The sequence below is a fragment of the Salmo trutta genome, chromosome 2, assembly GCF_901001165.1.
Source record: "Salmo trutta chromosome 2, fSalTru1.1, whole genome shotgun sequence".
NCBI classification, from domain to species: domain Eukaryota; kingdom Metazoa; phylum Chordata; class Actinopteri; order Salmoniformes; family Salmonidae; genus Salmo; species Salmo trutta.
The window spans coordinates 25756146-25775523 of NC_042958.1; the positions used below are offsets into that span (position 1 = coordinate 25756146).

At 42.7% G+C, this 19378-nt stretch overlaps 1 protein-coding gene across 2 annotated transcripts in view; it reads right to left on the minus strand.

Annotated features, from left to right (window-relative positions):
- The window catches only part of LOC115153782 (homeobox protein Mohawk-like), a 32580-nt gene extending 16707 nt beyond the window's left edge, over positions 1–15873 (minus strand). Inside the window, exons 1-6 of one of the 2 annotated variants that reach the window (XM_029699360.1) lie at positions 15397–15873; positions 14226–14527; positions 11135–11185; positions 10786–10945; positions 8058–8211; positions 5891–6232 (exon numbers count right to left, since the gene is read on the minus strand). In XM_029699360.1, the coding sequence (XP_029555220.1) occupies positions 5891–6232; positions 8058–8211; positions 10786–10945; positions 11135–11185; positions 14226–14410 (892 nt within the window). In that variant the 5' untranslated portion in view covers positions 14411–14527; positions 15397–15873. The remainder of the gene's footprint in view (positions 1–5890; positions 6233–8057; positions 8212–10785; positions 10946–11134; positions 11186–14225; positions 14528–15396) is intronic. The other variant, XM_029699368.1, reaches the window with a different exon arrangement.
- Positions 15874–19378: the final 3505 nt, after the last annotated feature.

Genomic DNA, 19378 nt, shown 5'->3' on the forward strand with positions numbered 1-19378 from the left:
TGATGGTTGTCAGTTCACACTTTACTTCTCTATGCAACCGATTGTTCCAGTCTGAATGAACCAGGCTCGTTCTGTTCTCTTCTGTTCTGTTAGCATCACATCCAGTTTCTGTCTGGTTGGTGGCGGCTAACATTTATCTCATAAATATAAAACCAGCCCAACCGAACCGAACCCAGCCCTCCTTTTCTTTCCATGTACTTATCCACACACACACCCTTCTTACACCCACAACATCAAGCCAAGATAAAGATCGGCATCTAGCCAGGATTCCACTTCTGTCTGTCACCATGAGCACTACCCACCACGCCCACAGAGATACAATGATGCTAACACCTACATCACAGTAGATTCTCTTCTCTACACTACAGCAGGCCCTGCTTTTTGGAAAGGACCTGATTTACTTCACTTCTTAACATCGCATTATGAATGTTCTAGAAGAGATGGTTTAGTCTGTGTGGAAAAGGCTGTATTCTACCGGACACATCAGCACTTACTCACTCATTCCAGCCTTTCAACTGAAAACCACTGACTGATGGACAGAGATAAAGAGAGAAAGGTCAGTGCCAGGGATGGGATCCCCCCTTTTCTACTTATTCTAAAAGTTAAGATCTTTCACGCACACACACAAGACCTTAGTGAGTCTTGGCTGCTGGGTTGTTCTTTTGGAACAGCCTCTGTCCTCCCTCCCTCCCTCCCTCCCTCCTCATCCCTCCTTTATTATTACGAAAGGGTGGAAAGAAGGATCCGTGGCCAGTCCTCCCGTCCCTGCCTGCACTAGCTGGATTCCTAAGATGAGTCTCATCTACTGCAAGTGGAATCCACATCCATCAATGTCACACAGAGGCTTATTGTCCCCCTACAGACCCAGTAAAGTATTGTATTCTCAGCTCGCTGTGGCCGCCTAACGCTAGTGTCATCTAAATGACATATTCTCCCATCACTCCACGAATGCTACGTTCCGTGACATTTCTCTTTTTTAAAATCCAATGTTTCCCACTTTCCACCCGTTCAACGGAATTGTACTGCTGCTGTATAAAGCATTACAGTACTTTGCTTATTTTATAAACGAGCTGAGAGGAATGGAGGATTCAAACTGCATATACAGTACTATAGCTCATTAGACTAGATGAAAAGCTGACCACCTCCACTGATAATGTTCAAGACCTTTTCTTTTTCTTTCCTGATATAACCGAAACCGTGTGAAACAGTAAACATTACAGATGGTGGACACACTCTCTCTGTCATCATTCTAAAGCACCTCCCGTGTCGGCTGGTAGCTAAGCTACTAAACTACTAACCCTTTCCATTTAGGGAGATGGGATTTATAAGTGCCTTTTAAACAGATTTTTAAACAGCGTACACACATAGACTACAGTACAATTCTCCTGGATTGAATAACTGTCTTGCATTGCTGTGACCTAATTCAACAAACCTCTATGAGTCCCCGGGGTCCTGTCAAACACTACTGTTTTCATTTAACATATTTCGTAATCGTTAAATGTTGCCTGCTAGCATTTGTAACAAGTCACTTTAATGCTATAAAATACAGGTGAGCTTGAATCTTAACGCGTTGGGTGTCCTGGAAACGTCTTGAGCAACCTATCTGTCTGAGAAAATGGGAGAATGGAAAAAGTGTGTTCTTCTCCAAATTACTGCGACGTTTTGGCCCTCTGAAATATCGCAAACACATAAAACATATTTATCACTATTTAGTAGTTAAATGCTGTCATGGTATTAAAATAGACAGTAATTTCCCATTTTATTCTTCTTGATCGATCCACTTATCTAATCTAAAACAGAACCTATAAAAGCTCATTTTTAGGAAACTTGGCTAAACAAACCAAGTGTTTAGTAAATAACAAAAAAAGGCCACCATTACCTTAATGTGACCAACGAGTGAAAAAAAGTAAGTAAGCACAAATGAAGTAAAATGTTGGGGATTTATCATATGTGCTTAGTTGTACAGTACATTAGACTGAAGCAGAACAGAACCTGAGAAAATGTACCACTGTCAAACCTCTGAAAAATCTCTACCCCAGATCTCTCACTCTCCCCTTTCACAGAAACGTTGAGAATTATTTGCCATATAATGATCTATATCATACCGGACAGGGCAAAATCTGGTAGTGAGCAAAAAGAAAAACATTCAGCTAGATTCATGCCATTTAATATGCCATTAAAGGGTAATTTGGCATGAAACCCCTGGCATGTGCATTGGAATTCTACTGCTCCTTGTTTTCAATAATATTACCAACAGGGTTTTACAGAGATCTTTTATTTTGTATCGTCAAGCAAAAAAAAAAAAAAGGCTATTGGTTTTTCCACTAAGTGCGGGACAAAGTAAATGTGCGTCCCAAATGGCACCCTATTATCTATGGAGTGCACTACTTTTGATCAGAGCCCATAGGGAATAGGCCAGGGTGTAGGGAATAGGGTGTCATTTGGAACGCTGTCAGAGTAAATCTACACTCACCATCTCCTGCCACGTTCGGCTGCTCTCTGAAGTCATAGATAAAACCCAGGGCTGATGCCAGACATCCACCAATTGTCCCATTAATGGACATTTATCCAATGGGATCCCAATCGGTGGGCACGGCACTTTGGCTTACGCGAATCAGAAGTGAAGCAGAGGTAGGGGCTTATAAGGAATGTGCCAGTGCCAGTGCCAAGAACTCAAGAGAGTTCATTCTCTCCATCTCCTACAGCCTAGGTTTGACGCACAAACACACCTACGGCCCGGGAAGCTCAGCTCGGGCCTGAAATTTCAGACACTGTAATTGTCAAAAAGTTGAGGAATTCTTTCACTACAAAAATATCTGGAATATTCAGACAGGGGAGAAAATCTCCAGAGGAAATTATGCAAACTGGAGCTTAACTTGAGGAGTTGTTTTGAATCCAAACAATAACAGCTATTTCTCTCTCTCTCTCACTCTCACTCACTCACTCACTAATGAAGAGGGGCTAGCAGGTGTTCGCGTGAAAATTCCCCTGAGACCAAGCCTCCGGGAACTTTCCGTGTGTCAGGATTCAAGTTCCCTTCTCTTCTCGCATGTAACAAAAGAGAAACCGTTCACAATAATGTCTGGCTGGCCAGCCCAGAAACCCAAGAGGGAGACGACATTATATTTACCATGGAGATAAAATAGTTACTTTCTATTAAAACATTATGCGGGCCAGGTAAATTATTCCTTCTTACTATTTTTCTTATTAAATCGTTGGGTGGGAGGGAGGGTGGATTGGGGTGTCTGTGATGAAGCCTAAGCTAAGCCACTCTGTCTGTCGGTCCCTATCTCTCTCTCGGTCTATCTCGGTCTGCATCTGGCTGGTGACTGACGTGCTCAGCAGGTGACTTAGTGAAAGACAGAGATGTTACGGGTCAGGGAGTTAAGGATCTGATCGGGGCAGAAGATTGTAACAGAGGTGATCGGTGGACTGTTTCATTGGACAGCCTCCCTTATCCGGCTTATACATCACTTCAAACTCCTCTCCGTTCCTTCGCACAGAGATAACGCAAAACACGTTTAGCCCCCCCCCCCCCATCTCCCACTCCTCCACCTCAATCCGAATTCCCTACAGGCACTTTTTAATACTGAACTGTATACACAGAATAGTGAAAACATTATTATCAGTTATGACGTCTTCTTTGGAACAAAGGCCCAGTTGTTCTCGAACTAAAGAAGAACTGTCAGAACTCCATGCAGTGAGATTAGGTCTGATTGGTAACAGCACCTGCAAGCTGTGGCTGAAACGCCATGACACCATGAACCCTTCATAACACGCAGCACAAACAGCCGTTCTGATATCCAAGGCCAACCCACAGGCACCAAAACCAGGGGTTAAGGGACTGCACTGTGATAAATGCATATGCCAAGAGGAATACTCCCACGCACACTTGTTCGTTTATCCACCTCGCCACTGGTTTGTATTACTTCAGCTTGGGTTTTTGTTTTATTTGCACTGAGCCCCTGCTCACGATCACACGCGCTGGCACACACACACACACACACGTCTGCCCGGTTCTCTCTCTCTCATGCCAAACAGTAGTCAGTATGAGCATGTTACACATGGTCTTGTTGTGTCTCTAGTGTTAAACCCTAAAACCCAGTTAGAGGGGAGAGGGGGAGTTAGGGGGAATTCCACAGTGTACTTGACATTAGGAGGCAAACCTAAGAGAGGGCGAGGCCAGGCTATCTCTGTTGGTGTGAACAGAACACATAGAGAGCGGTATATTAGACTTAGGTAAGGTCCCAAACTAAGTAGGGAATAGGGTGCAATTTGCAACATGGACTTAAAGTAACCGTCCAGTGAAAATCTCACTTTTAAAAGTGAATATTCTGTTACCCCATACCCAACATACTAAAAGGCACTCCCACATCAGAGCTATCTGTTTGCAGGTGCATGGTGAACAGAGAGATAGCTTAGAATAAAAGGAAAATCATATCCTACAGCTACCTAGGAGGTCCATTTCAGTAGCCACAAGTACCTTATTAACTTTCCCACGTCTGAAATGAAAGAAGAGTGTGAGAACAGGGAGTGCATGTGATCTCTTGTGATTGCATGGGATCATATGTGAAGTTGTGATAACATGACAAAATGTGAAAGCAGCGTGATAACATGAAACTACACATGAAAAAATAAATGTGACATGGGGATGCAAAATTTCAACATGTGATACCATGAAACCACAAAATTGAGCATGTGAAAACCTGATCTCATGTGAAGTAAATGTGACAACATGGGGATGCAAAAGTTTTTCACTTGTGAAAATGCAACCCAACACGTGAGAGTTCGATTTTCACATGTGAAAGTTTTAGCACAACATGTGAAAACAGCTATTTCACATGTAAAAATACCACAAATGGTTTATGGGTTTTCTTAATCAATGACAATATGATATTATCACTTAGTATTAGCTTTTCAATATGACCCCACCTTGGATTTGAACTCACACCCTCTGGATTTGGGGAACACTGATCTTTCTGCTGCGTCACAAAGTCTGTAGAGGTCCTCTAAACATTCATTACCTATAATACATCTCTGCTCTTAGCAAAATAGTACCATCTGCACTGCTGTTTTATTAACAGTTAATCTGACTATTCTCTCATTATTGATTTAATTGACTTATTTCAACAATTTGAAGGTTTTCTGTATAGTTGTTTAATGTTGACGAGGCATATTAATATGTTTTAATGTTACTCCTGAATCACCGTGATAAATGGAATCGTTTTTCTTGAGTGTATTTTTTAACAAAGCTGAGATTTACTTTATTTAAGTCTAAAGTGTAGGAATACAGGTGAAATCGGTCATGGTGGCGTAGCAGGAAGATCGGAATGCCGTGAACCAAGAGGTTGTGAGTTCAAATCCCAGATGAGAACATGTTGAATAATACTTACTGTATAAATAAACATACACAATGTAATCATGTACGTTAAAAACGCTGTGACTGCGTGATGTTCCAGGGACATCTGTATGTTTGTGTGTGCATACTAATGACTCATTTTTGTTTTGCAGGGCATCACCTGGGAAATCTCAAGTGTGAAAAATATTCACGTGTGAAAAATGTAACCCACGTGAAAGGTTATATGACATCATCACGTGGAGTGTTCCCCAAAACACATAGTTTCACATGTGCAAAAAATGAAATCATATTGTTTTTCTATAAGGGGAAAACCATAACCAGGCTGTTGAAACAAGACAACAGGGAGTGGAACAGCAATGGAACACCGTCCCGGCGCCCAAGAACGTCTTCCTCACAACGAACGGGCCAGATGGGCCTGAGGGCAGGGGAATTAAAACCAAAATGTGCGGATGGGGACAGAAAAAGAGAAAAAGAGAGAGGCAGCAGCTAAATATTAAGGAAAGAATGTGAGAAGGAATGTAGGATTCTTACCAGCTCGATAAACAAAGTTTGCCTCGGTTTCTGAGGACGACGGGGAGAGGAGATCGTCGTCATACTCGTTGGAGCTGAAGGATCCCGAGTGGTTCCTCTTCCTGGCGTCCATGACGCCGTTGGCCACCATCACGTGTCTCAGCGAGTCGTTAAGGTACCGGTGAAGCAAGCTGCTCTTGTACTTAGGAGGCGGAGTCACGTAGTCCTCGGCCAATGAGGCGGCGTCAGCGGCTCGGAGCCCCGTCCCCATCATGGTGGCACCCTCTTTCTTGATGACGCTCTGGTACATGGGCTTGCTGAACTCGCCACCGCTCGTCTGCATACGCTGAGGGTTGTCCCCGTCTGCAACACCAGGGAGCGCCACCAGGGAGAATCCAGACAACGAAGAGCGAAATCAATGAAAAACACATTTAGTTCCTCTGTCTGTACGCCCTCCAGTTGGCAGGGCTTCAACCAGCTACAGTGAAGACCTCAGCCGTCAGCTTAAGACCAAGGCATTACCAAACCATGACGGATGGTAGACCATTTCCTCTCTATCAAAAGCACATTGCTGTTATCCTTTTCAGAAATAAATAATTTCCAGGGAGCTCTTTGCAGCCGAGATTGAATTAAAATATTGGCCCCCACCTGATGAAAAAAAATACAGAAATATAACATGGTGCTGAAAAACAGATCCCCTCTCGGGATGGGGGAAATCAAGAGAGCGCCACTGAAAATGATTTGGGCAGGTCTGAGTTTTGATTCAGTCTGGGTAAAATTATAATTATAGCTTATATCAGAAACACATGAACATATTTGCTTTCCTTCCCCTGCTTCCCGAGGTAGATGTTTCAGGTGTATATTCGAGGTGTACATCGTACATCTGAAAATGATGTTGAAATCCTCAGGTTCCTTTTTTTAAGCCTGAGACATCTCTTTCATGGACATAAACCTGAGCTACAGATGACCTTTAACCTCCCTCAGTCTGACCCCTTCCTGTTGAGGCGTTGCCACGGCAACCCCGCTGACACTGAGGTGACGTGTCTAACAGTGAGATCCTGACAGTGAGACTGAGTGGTTACAGGGTCACTGTAACGTCTCCTCAGTCACATCACTAACTCCTGGAGCAACAGTACGTGCATCCCAAATGGCTATATAGTGCACTACTTTTGACCAGAGCCCTATATAAACAATTTATTACAACGCCATGCAAACTGAAGACTGCAAAATAAAGACATTCCACCCTGCCCACACTGTGTCTCTCCTCCTCAACAAACCTAATTAGGGCTTAAAAGACTGAGTGACACCACAGTACATGGGTGTTCTTCTGTGTCACAGAAAAGAGCTGAGAGAGAGAGAGAGAGAGAGAGAGAGAGAGAGAGAGAGAGAGAGAGAGAGAGAGAGAGAGAGAGAGAGAGAGAGAGAGAGAGAGAGAGAGAGAGAGAGAGAGAGAGAGAGAGAGAGAGAGAGAGAGAGAGAGAGAGAGAGAGAGAGAGAGAGAGAGAGGAGAGAGAGAGAGAGAGAGAGAGAGAGAGAGGAGAGAGAGAGGAGAGGAGAGAGAGAGAGAGAGAGAGAGAGAGAGAGAGAGGAGAGAGAGAGAGAGAGAGAGAGAGGAGAGAGAGAGAGAGAGAGAGAGAGAGAGAGAGAGAGAGAGAGAGAGAGAGAGAGAGAGAGAGAGAGAGAGAGAGAGAGAGAGAGAGATAAATAAATACACGTATGACAGAGCCTCTCATTACCAATTGCAGGCTGGGATCTGAAGGGGAAGCTAGTCTTCAGCCCTGCTAGTCCCGTAGGGTGTCTTAATGACAGTGTGTCACAGCTTCTGAGCGTCAGCGTCTTTCTACCAGGACACGCGGTGTGCGTCCCAAATGAGATGGGCCCTGGTCAAAAGTAGCGCACTGCATAGGGAATAGGGTGCAATTTGAGACACAGCCACAGACAGGCCATTTATAAATGGCAGTGCATGTCCCTGCATAACGGGATCCTACTTCGGTGCTGGAGCTGTCGGATACGAGGCAGTAGTAAGGAGGATGGAAATGGTTGTGTTTGGCTGAGCTCGTTTTCCCAGGTAGAGAGATGATATGAGATATGTGATAAGTGGGCACTGACATTGAGGGTTATATCTTCACGAGATAGACATACGATGTTGTAATACGACAGGTTGGCGGCGAGGAGAGGGTTAGCCTACCTTCTGAGCAGGTATCATCGCTGCTGACACTCAGTCTCTCTGCGTTTCCCTGGACGTATTTGTTGTAGAGTTTGATGCGCAGCGCCCAGCTCAGATCTGGCTGTCTCACTGTGTTCTTCAGCCTCCGCCTGGCGTTGGCAAACCAGTTAGACACCTGAGGGAGGGAGGGAGGGAGGGAGGGAGGGAGGGAAAGCAAGCGAGAGTGCAAAAGTAAGTAAGAGAGAGAAAGTGAGAGAAAAAACAGAGAGAGAGAGAGAGGGAGAGAGGAGAAAGAGAGGAACCGAGACAGACAGAGAATCAAAGAGAGAGAGCAAAGTACAAGGAGAGTTAGAGAGAGCGCGCGCGAGAGAGAGAGAGAGAAGAACAGGGAAGAGAAAAGGGAAGAAAAATAGAAATCGATGTTATTGTTTGGATTCAAAACACCTCCACATCCATGACAAAACAAAGACTATCCTGTAGGAAAATGTCTGCTGTCCCTCCCTCCCTCCGGCAGGCCTTACCCCGGGTACGAGAGAGGCGGAGAGACAGAGTCGGGTTGCAACACGGCAGACCCCGATACCCATAATACCGCAGAAGCAGAAGTCTCTGAGACATCCCAGACACGCAGGGGAAATGGATCGAGAAAATCAGCAAGAAAACACTGCAACATTCATCTAGTCTAGTCCTCTATAGCCCTGTAGTCCATATCAAAGGCTTTCAAAATGCCATTCACAACCATTTAACACCCCTAAACGCTAGACAGGCCCAGCAAATGTAACGATTCATTAAGTTATTTCCAACCCAACATACCCAGTCCTATGTGCTTATTCTGGATTCCACCAAACTCTTTCTAATAAGACTTTTTTGAATGCAATAAAATGATACTCAACCCTGCCTTCTTCATTCCACAAGAACCAGAGACCATTACAAGTTCTACTGGAATAACTTTTCATGCTCAATACACTTCAAGCGACTTATGAAAGAGTTAGACCGGCAGTATGCTAGAGTACTTATTTTCTGATCTTTCCTATGTTTCAGTATCATGTTTCTCGTTAACGAATAAAGTCCCACGTCCCTTTGTCTCTGGCCGAGGACACGTCACACCAGGGGCCTAAGCTGAAGCATCCACATGTGGCTTGGAGAGGGCTGAGAGAGACTGAGAGAGCACTTAGAGAGTAGAGAGGTCTGAGGCGGCTTGATAATGAGCCTGCAAGAAAAGATGTCTGTCACTAAGACTGAGACTGGGGGAGGATGGATGGGTGGATCGCTTGGGCTTATATCCCAAATAGCACCCTATTCCCCTATATAGTGCACTACGTTTGGCCAGGGCCCATTAGGCTCTGGTCAGAAGTAATGCAGTATGTAGGGATAAGGTGGCCTTTTTGGACGCACCCACAGTCACAGTGCCGGGGTTCCACCACAGACATCAAACACAGTGTTATGCCACCACATGGTTCATCACCTTGTTCCTGGTTCCTGCCCTGTGGCATACAGACAGGTCACAGACAGAGTGAAAATAGCATGACCTTTCACCCCCCCCCCCCCCATATGGGGTGTGTGGTGAGGTGGGCCTGTGTGTGTGTGTGTGTGTGTGTGTGTGTGTGTGTGTGTGTGTGTGTGTGTGTGTGTGTGTGTGTGTTCCATGCAAAGCATTCTTCTGTGATGTGCTCACACTCCGAAAACAAATGGCTTCATTAGAACCAAAATTAAAAACAGATTAGGCAACTGACGCAGAGACAGACCTCTCTCTCTACCTTCCCATCTCTCTCTCTCTCTCTCTCTACCTTCCCATCTCTCTCTCTCTCTCTTTCTCTCTCTCTCTCTCTCTCTCTCTCATATTAATGACATTGTGTTGTGTCCAGATGACATAGCAGCATAGTCCCATGTCAGACAGAACATACTGTAGGGAGGAGCTCAGCTCAACGTCTGACAGTTGTAGCCTACTGTTGCTGCTCTCTCTTTTTGTATCTCTGTCTGTCTGTCTGTCTGTCTGTCTGTCTGTCTGTCTGTCTGTCTGTCTGTCTTTCTGTCTCACTGTCTGTCTGTCTGTCTGTCTCACTGTCTGTCTCACTGTCTGTCTCACTGTCTGTCTCACTGTCTGTCTGTCTCACTGTCTATCTGTCTCGCTGTCTGTCTGTCTCATTGTCTGTCTCACTGTCTGTCTCAATGTCTGTCTGTCTCTCTCTGTCGCTCTCTCTCGGTCTCTCTCTCTCTCGGTCTCTCTCTCTCTGTCGCTCTCTCTCGGTCTCTCTCTCTCGGTCTCTCTCTCTCGGTCTCTCTCTCTCGGTCTCTCTCTCTCTCTGTCTCTCTCTGTCGCTCTCTCTGGGGTTTGTCACTTTATGATGAAAACCCAGTAATCTAGAGGAACACCATGCTCTATGACTCACAAAACTAAAAGGCCACCTAAGTACAAGCTGGCTATTTACAAAGACAAGTAGGCTATAACATGGAGGAGATGATGCCAAGGTCAATGTTGTCCATAATGAAAACCAGAAGGTTAAATAGAGATGGAGAATTCATACAGAATGAATTCTGTGACAAATTAAAATGTAGGTACACTAGAATGATGTAGGCTTCATTGTAATGAGGCCTTTTCACTATTATAATGATTTATCTATATACGTATTTTAATTTCAATGCAATATCATCTCAACAACAATCAGATTATAAATGACATTGTGGTTAAACGGTTGTTCTAATGGAACTTTCCTGAAATCCTGAAATATTTTAAATAAGAGAAAAGAAATACCTGGACCAAGGTCATTTGAGAGCTGAGGGCTAGCAGGATTTTCTCTGTCTTAGTGGGGTATGGGTTGTCCCTGTGTTTGTAGAGCCACTGCTTCAGAGGCCGAGCCATGTCCTGTAGAGCCTGGCGCTTGTGTCGCACCTTTCCACCGTTCTGACGACCCCTGCACGAGAGAGAGAGAGAGAGAGAGAGAGAGAGAGAGAGCAACAACTGTGTCACTCATTGCTCTAGAGAAAATAAGCCTAAAAATTGAATTGAGGCCCATGCACATACAAAAATGTAATTCTAAAACAAACCTACATAGAAAAAAATATATTCTTGATGTGAATTTATGGGGAATAGTAGTACATACTTTTCAGATTTTGTTTTCATAACGTAGTTGTCAAGGTTGCAGACTGTAGGCCTATAAGAAATTGACATAATGAAACAATAGTGAATTTAGAGAAAATATTAAAACATTGCTATAATGAAAAATGTTGGTAACATGTGGAAATCATTTTTTCTCTTTCCATTTGTACAAAGTATTTTCCATTTGTACAAAACTGTTGACCAAGACCTGATCAGTGACGCACAACTTTTACACTTGTTATTATTCAAGACTAATTCCACAATATGATTACATTTAGTCTAGATCTAATTAAGGGCTTCATTCATTGTGCATACATGGACTACTTGAGGGATAATAGTTTTAGAGAATATAACGTGTTTTGGAAGGCAATGGGACACTGATGCTATTGGTCAACACAAATGAATAACATTGAGCTTAGCTAAGCGGCCTGCACTTTAACGATGCCTATAGGTTGTTGAGAAGATATGCACCCTGTGAAGACAAGATGGACATGCATATGAGCAATATCAACATCCGTCAATGGCTGACAATGTACTGAAGGTCTTTATTGATTTATTGACTGCATATTTATTTTGACTTCAGATGTAAAGTTAATAAATAAATAAAAATTAAACGTGTGAAGTGTGACTTTACAAGTTTGCCACTCAATGTTGTTTTTATTATTATTGTTAATAGCATTTTTGTTATTAATACTATTATTAATCATAATGAATATATGAAACATAAAAAGTTCCTCCAGTTTGTCATTTTTAGGTTCCTAGGATAACCTTCTTTTTTTTTAAATATAGGCCAAAATACTATTTGACTAATCAATTAAAGACATATCATTCAACTTTATTTGAAAAACAATGATAAAGGAAGAGGCTATCATTAGCAACAATTTAATTTCATATACATCTTAATGCATTTGGGTGCAAAAAATACCTTTGGGGGAAGAAAACCCTAAAAACAAGTGACGTGATCGAGTTCAGGGAAGAGTGGTGGTGCACTTCATCCCAGAAAATGGACAGAGAATATAGTTGTTTATTTACACACGACCAAATGTAATGGTATCTAACTAAAGTGGATGTTCTAAGTGTGACTAAAGTGGATGTTCCGTTCATTTTATAACCTTACTTGAAGAAGAATGGCTATCCTGAGTCATGACACGTAAAATGACCGTTGGAAAGTAGACCTATGTAATTTTGTCACCAAAGTGTGCTATAATTAAGCTGGGGGCAGAGAAGCGTTTTATTGGTTGCTTGTTTTCTCCTCAACGCACGAAAACGTCGCAATGAAACAAATAATAACATTCAATTTTACACCCACGGGAGATGTGCCTCAAAGTAGGACTAACTTTTATGCTCGGTGTGGTGCAGTAGTGCTGTCAAGTCTACTCACCAACACGCAATGGCGTGTTTCAACCCAGCACATTGAGCAATATGTATTTTGGTAACAGCAAATTCTCAGACATTGATCATTAAAGGAATTCCAAATGAGATCAATTTGTTCCTGATACTTGTAATGTCCTGCCTATGTCTTTTAAACCTGTAGATGTCACTATGGCGCTGCGATATTCCTGCTTTGTCTTATTTCTCCGAAGCTTCACTGCAGATGTAACATATTTTCTCCTAACCTCAAGTCTGCCTAAAGTAAGGTTCATGTTCTACAAATATTTTCCTTGTAATCTAGATCTGTATGAACAACCTAAAGAACATTTTACTCCCCTCTACTGAATTTTTGGCGACACACACCTCGTATTTATTTGAATATTGTTAATTAGTAATGCTATTCCTCTGGAAGCGGCACCTCACAGTCATTGTGTTATCCTCTCCTTACACACAGAGGTACTGTAGTTCAATAACCCCAGCGCAGATGGACACCGTCGGTGTGTAAGATGTTTGCTTGAATGGATTCGTGTTTGCTTGAATGGTGTTTGCTTGAATGGATTTTTTATTGAAAAAAAAACATGTTATTTATTTAGGCAAATCCTTATTTACAACGACGGCCAATAAACAGCCTTGTTCAGGATGGACAGATTTTTAACTTGTCAGCTCGGGGATTCGATCTCCCAACCTGTCGGTTACTGGCCCAACGCTCTGACCACTAGGTTACCTGCCGTTCCATCCGATGCCGGTGCCCATCCACCCATATATGAGACTACTGTACTGTCTGTACAAAATGCGCGTTGATTCCATTGTAACAGTACACGGGTCAATCAGGGGTTCTGACATGATTCCTTTTTTACTCGCCGTCTTAAAACATGTAAATGCCAATATTGACTACTAGACCACAGAGTTGAAGCAAGTGCACATTTATATAGGCTATTAGAAACAGAATAAGACGTGTTTTAAACATGCCACTGAACACGGACGGCCTAGATATTCTTAATTCCATTCCTTACTTAGATGTGTGTGTATTGGGTATATGTTGTGAAACTGTTAGATATTACTTGCTAGATATTACTGCACTGTCGGAGCTAGATGCGCAAGCATTTCGCTACACCCGTGATAACATGCAAACGTGTATGTGACCAATACAATTTCAGTTGATTGATTCATCTGTAGATTTTATGTGAATATCAACACTAAAATGCAAACCAGGTTGCAATAGTAAATATACATTTCCTGCAATTTCCCTAAAACAATAAGATCATATTGCACTGCTGGAAAAATGAAATATGCATGTAAAACCTCCTAATTTGGTTAATATTTTGGCTGCATTCGGTGCAATGATATTGTCATATTTTCCTTAGATTTTTTAGACAACCTTTTGTCTGAATTTATAATTGAGATTATTGCTTTAGAACATATCCAAAATATTATCAAATGACATTGCTTTCAAAAAGCCTACGACTTGCATTATAAATGCATACTTACGCACCATGCACACTTGGTCACCATAATCTAAGAAACTCATATGCACAATTTCAATTTGCAGCATCAACTTTTTACACCTTTTACACAGTCTGTATCACTCCGTCTTCAGTTGCGCCCCTTACCCAGATAGGACTATACAATGCAAACCAAATTGCAATAATTGAAAACTGGAAACACTGTTGCAAGTTTTGTTGTCTGGTTCGTTTTTTTAGGTTTGAATGAGTGACATAGCCTACCTCCTGTGTCTGATGCCGTTGTTGTCTTTGATAACTTGATGATTGCTTGATAGCAGGTCTGGATGAAGGTCCGGATGCTGTCCATCTATTACCTCTAAATAATTTCTACTGCTCCTCTCGGCCTCCTTCGCCTTCTCATCGAAGAGGACCTGGTTACTCAATTTGTTAAACACAATCGTATTCATCTTTGGTTCGGTATTCCTCCGTATGATCTGTTGCGTAAAAGTCTGTCTGTCTTCTCGAAAGTGTTGCACTTGACTTCTTATTGAAGCTGCTGCTGCCCCCGTGTCCCGGTGAGTCTCCTGTAAAACGAGTAGAAAACGGAGATTAGAAAGTCATGCAGCTGGGGTTAACAGATTCAGATATACATCATTTGCTAAAGTCGAGTTTATGATTTTGTAATTATGATGATGCGCCAAAATCAAAGGTGCATTCATTGTATTTTATACTAATTCCTCATATGGTGGATCAATTTACGCACCAAGCGAAAGCCTGATTGAAACCACAAAGGCAGAAGGGTGATTTCTACCAAGTGCTCTTGACTATACTCAAAGATCACTATGAAGTTCATGCAATCTGAATAAAACACATCCCAGTCTGCAGCGCGGTGCGGTACCATGCATCCCTGTGAGTGATATTTTCATATTTTACTCACTAGGCTACTACTGTAGATTGACAACAATGACATTGAGACAAAATACGGTCCATCAGATTAGCTACATGGGTTCACAGTCGCACGGGCTCATTCGTGCATAATGTGATTTCAACACCATTATTCCCCCGATTCAAAAATATATATCATGCATTCCACACCACTGCATGTTGCCATGAAATCTCTAGAGCTTCGACAGAAATGTCAGAGGTGCAATTGAGCGCACTTTCTGACAGACAAAATATTTCGTCTATAGTTGTTTTTTTTCTTCTTCTATTTGATTCAAAACGGTAATGTTTATGATTTAGCTATAGTTACAGTAGCCTACTGTCATACCGCAAAATATGTCATAACATGATCATAACTCCAGTCACGGGATATACTGTGCCATCAGCGTGGAACAATGTTGACAGATATATCCCATGTGAGGCATTATGCGCTTTAAAGTTAAGGCAGTAGTTTTGCCATTGTAGTCACACATCAGAAACCCCCATCAAACGCTGTCTCATTCTCAGTTACCTGTACGGCAGCCCGCCTGCTTCTCTGTGTAGTTTGTAATCCTGCTTCCAGTTGTCCATTCCCTGCTCACATGTTCCCGTTCTAAGTTCCTGAGCTAAAACCACACGAACCGCGGTCGCCTTTCTGCTTTATTCAGTGGCCTCCGATTCTCAGCCCGAGAAACTGAATATGTCACCCTTCTCATGTTTCCTAGCACAGAGCCCCAGCCTGCGAACATAAAGTTAATACTCTATGCCTGTTCCGCGGCACGCATCAGGGATACAGCGCTGCAGCGTTTCACTGCTCGTTTGCGTCTGGACTTTTTCCATCTGTCTGCTATTGCACGATACCACTTTTCGGTGCTTTACTTTGTATGTCAGTTAGATGCTTGCTTCATTGTGTGCGCGTTTTTCTTGAGAAAGTAGCGCGGAGTAGTCTGACCTGATGCAACACATTCTCACCGAAAAACGTTTCCCTGGCTTGGTCAATTGACTCTGTGCAGGTGCTCGTGTGTTTAGTCATAGATTGCACTCATCTGGAGCTTGTAAAACACATTGGCGTGTATTCCTGGATGCCAAGGGATGCTAGGCTTCCCCCCAAAAATTACCAAGAAAAATAGAAAAAAAACCTACATAATTTAACTTTCTCTGTGTTTCATCATTTCCCTTCAATTCGCAATAGGCTGAAGTATCTCACAAGAGAAAGGATCCGAGCAAGCGAAACAGCGCCCCTCTGTCTCTGTATGTGTAGGCCATCTATCTGATGCTGTCTGGTTCAAAAGAGTATGACATTGTTGCCGCCCATAGCATTGAATGCAAGGGATGTGGCGAGCATTTGGCCTCCCTACCTTGATGAAAAAACGTATAAAATAATAGGCAATCAGCGTTGAGCTAAACTGAGTGAGCTCAACTGTGAATGGTCCTGACGCACCCAAAAAAAAGGGTTAAGGGAAGCCAGTTTGGATTTGGCATCACTCCTATCAAATCGAGAGCATACCTCAATGACAGAAACACATTGAATTGTTGCATCTCATTGTGTTGTTGTCCTCCGGTGGCTAGCTAGCTTGCTAAAATTGACCCTTTCCTAAATTAGCCATGGATGGAGATAGAGATTTGGACTTAATCATCCGTACTGGCCAATGATTATAATGGTGAGTCTGATCCAACCATTAATTACTACATTATGCCCCTGGCCTGACAGGATGGAAGTTCAATATGTAGCTACAGTAGATGTAGAAGGCTAATGTTAACTAGCTAATGTTGCCCATGAAAGGAAGTTAGGCTAGCGAGCAAGCATTTTAGACATGTAGCCTAGGACAACAAAAAATAAAAGTGTACTGTATGACAGAGTGATAGACGTTTCAGCAACATGAAAGAGAGGAGGATGGTATTGGCGTTTCTTTACAAGTAGGGTGAGCCAACATCTTTTTCCTACTTGCGCGAACGCGCAAGCACGTACACACACAAACACAGAAATCAAAACCATGGACAGCCACATCATATTTAGCTTACGTTGATTGGAATAAATAATTTTTTTGGTACACTACATGGCCAAAAGTATGTGGACACCCTTTCAAATGATTGGATTTGGCTATTTCAGCCACACCCATTGCTGACAGGTGTATAACATTAAGCACACAGCCATGCAATCTCCATGGACAAAGATTGTCAGTAGAATGGCCCGCACTGAAGAGCTCAGTGACTTTCCAACAAGTCAGTTTGTAAAATGTCTGCCCTGCTAGAGCTGCCCCGGTCAACTGTGAGTGCTGTTATTATGAAGTGGAAACGTCTAGGAGCAACAATGGCTCAGCCGCGAAGTGGTAGGCCACACAAGCTCACAGAACGGGACCGCCGAGTGCTGAAGCGCGTAAAAATCGTCTGTCCTCGGTTGCAACACTCACTACCAAGTTCCAAACTGCCTCTGGAAGCAATGTCAGCACAATAACTGTTCATCGGGAGCTTCATGAAATGGGTTTCCATGGCCGAGCAGCTGCACATAAGCCTAAGATCACCATGCGCAATGCCAAGCTTTGGCTCGAGTGGTGTAAAGCTTGCCACAATTGTACTCTGGTGTAGTGGAAATGTGTTCTCTGGATTGATGAATCACGCTTCATCTGGCAGTCTGACGGACAAATCTGGGTTTGGCGGATGCCAGGAGAATGCTAACTGCCCCAGTTCATAGTGGCAATTGTAAAGTTTGGTGGAAGAGGAATAATGGTCTGGGGCTGTTTTTCATGGTTTGGGCTAGGCCCCTTAGATTCTGTGCTTCTAACTTTTTGGTAACAGTTCGGGGAAACCCCTTTCCTGTTTTACCATGACAATGCACCGTGCTCAAAGCGAGGTCCATACAGAAATGATTTGTCGAGGTTGGTGTGGAATAACTTGACTGGCCTGCACAGAGCCCTGACCTCAACCCCATCGAACACCTTCGGGATGAATTGGAATGCCGACTGCGAGCCAGGCCTAATTGCCCAACATCAGTGCCCGACCTCTCTAATGCTCTTGTGGCTGAATGGAAGCAAGGCCTGCAGCAATGTTCCAACATCTAGTGGAAAGCCTTCCCAGAAGAGTGGAGGCTGTTATAGCAGCAAAGAGGGGACCAACTCCATATTAATGCCCATGCTTTTGGAATGAGATGTTCGACGAGCAGATGTCCACATACTTTTGGTCATGTAGTGTATATTTTTGTTGTCATTGTATTAGACTAAGCAGAGGTGATTTGAGGATATTGAAATGTTGAAGTTGAAATGGTGCTGGAATAGTGGAGCAGCTCCTGTTATCTTTGTGACTTGCGGGAACTCTCTGTGGTTCTAAATCAATAGTTGTTCAGTGTTCTGAAAATGTCGGAAACATTAACTTGCTCGACCATGCTGTAGGTCATGTTTGTTACATGCAATAAGGCCTATGCTTTGTGGACTTCACCGGACAGATGTTGCTCTCTGGTTTTGTAATGAAACAAAGTTGTGGTTGAATTTATTCTGCCACTGTGTCTTCTTATTGTCGCTGTCTTTAGGCCTCTGTATCACGGTCACAAGGCATATGAACTAACAGATTATAGAGCAAACAACGTAATTATCACAACACATAGGTTGTAATATGCCTTTTTTTCCTGGCTTCCCCAGTGATTTTACCCACGTAAAACGCTAGGTTATTTACAATCATGGCCTTGACATGGATTGTTCCAGACATCACCTCTTGTTGAGCATTTTCCATTTTACTCACAATCCTCCAGATGAGTGCTTATGTTTTGAGTATAGTTTAGGACTAGGCTTAACCAAGTTTAAAAGTACTTTTAAGTACTTTTTTGGTCCTTTTAAGAAAAAAAAAGAAATATGCTGAAATATAACTTAAACCTTTATCACTTTTGGAAACACTATTTTTAGGTGACCTAAGATGCTCCTTTCTTTTTTACAAGGTCACCATTGCAGCCCTGCTGAAGAAAAACAGATCAATTAATTGAAATAGCATATCTAAAGAGTTCTCTGTTAGGCCTAATTTGCGGTGAGGCGTTCAGGAAAAATGTGCTTTTATAGATAGCCTACCACTGATTACCACTGATGAACCCTTTCATTTACTGTAATTGCACAAGTTGTCGCTTTTTAAAGGGGCAATCTGTAATTGGTACCTACATTTTTTGAAATTGAAACCAGGAGACCACTTTGCTGTTGTTTGAATCCCAGATTTCCCCTTTAAGGCCATTCTGCCTGAGTCAGAACTGCTGAGCTCTTGAGCTGTGTGTGTCCTTTTCGGGTTTATCCAAGGTAGTGATTCCCTGTACATGACTAAGCAGCAAAACCTATATGCAGGTTTAGAGACCCATGTAATTATCGTTTATTTGTGTTTATTTTCATTTAATGGGGGTGAAGAACTTTTGCAAATCGTTTGTGCAAACACGCTATGAATGAGTCTCTCTCATATAATAACTTTAATTAAGGTTTTGGTCAGTTTATTTGCTTAAGAAGCAATGCCCCTTCTGAAAGTAACTCACTTTACCTGCTTCTGGT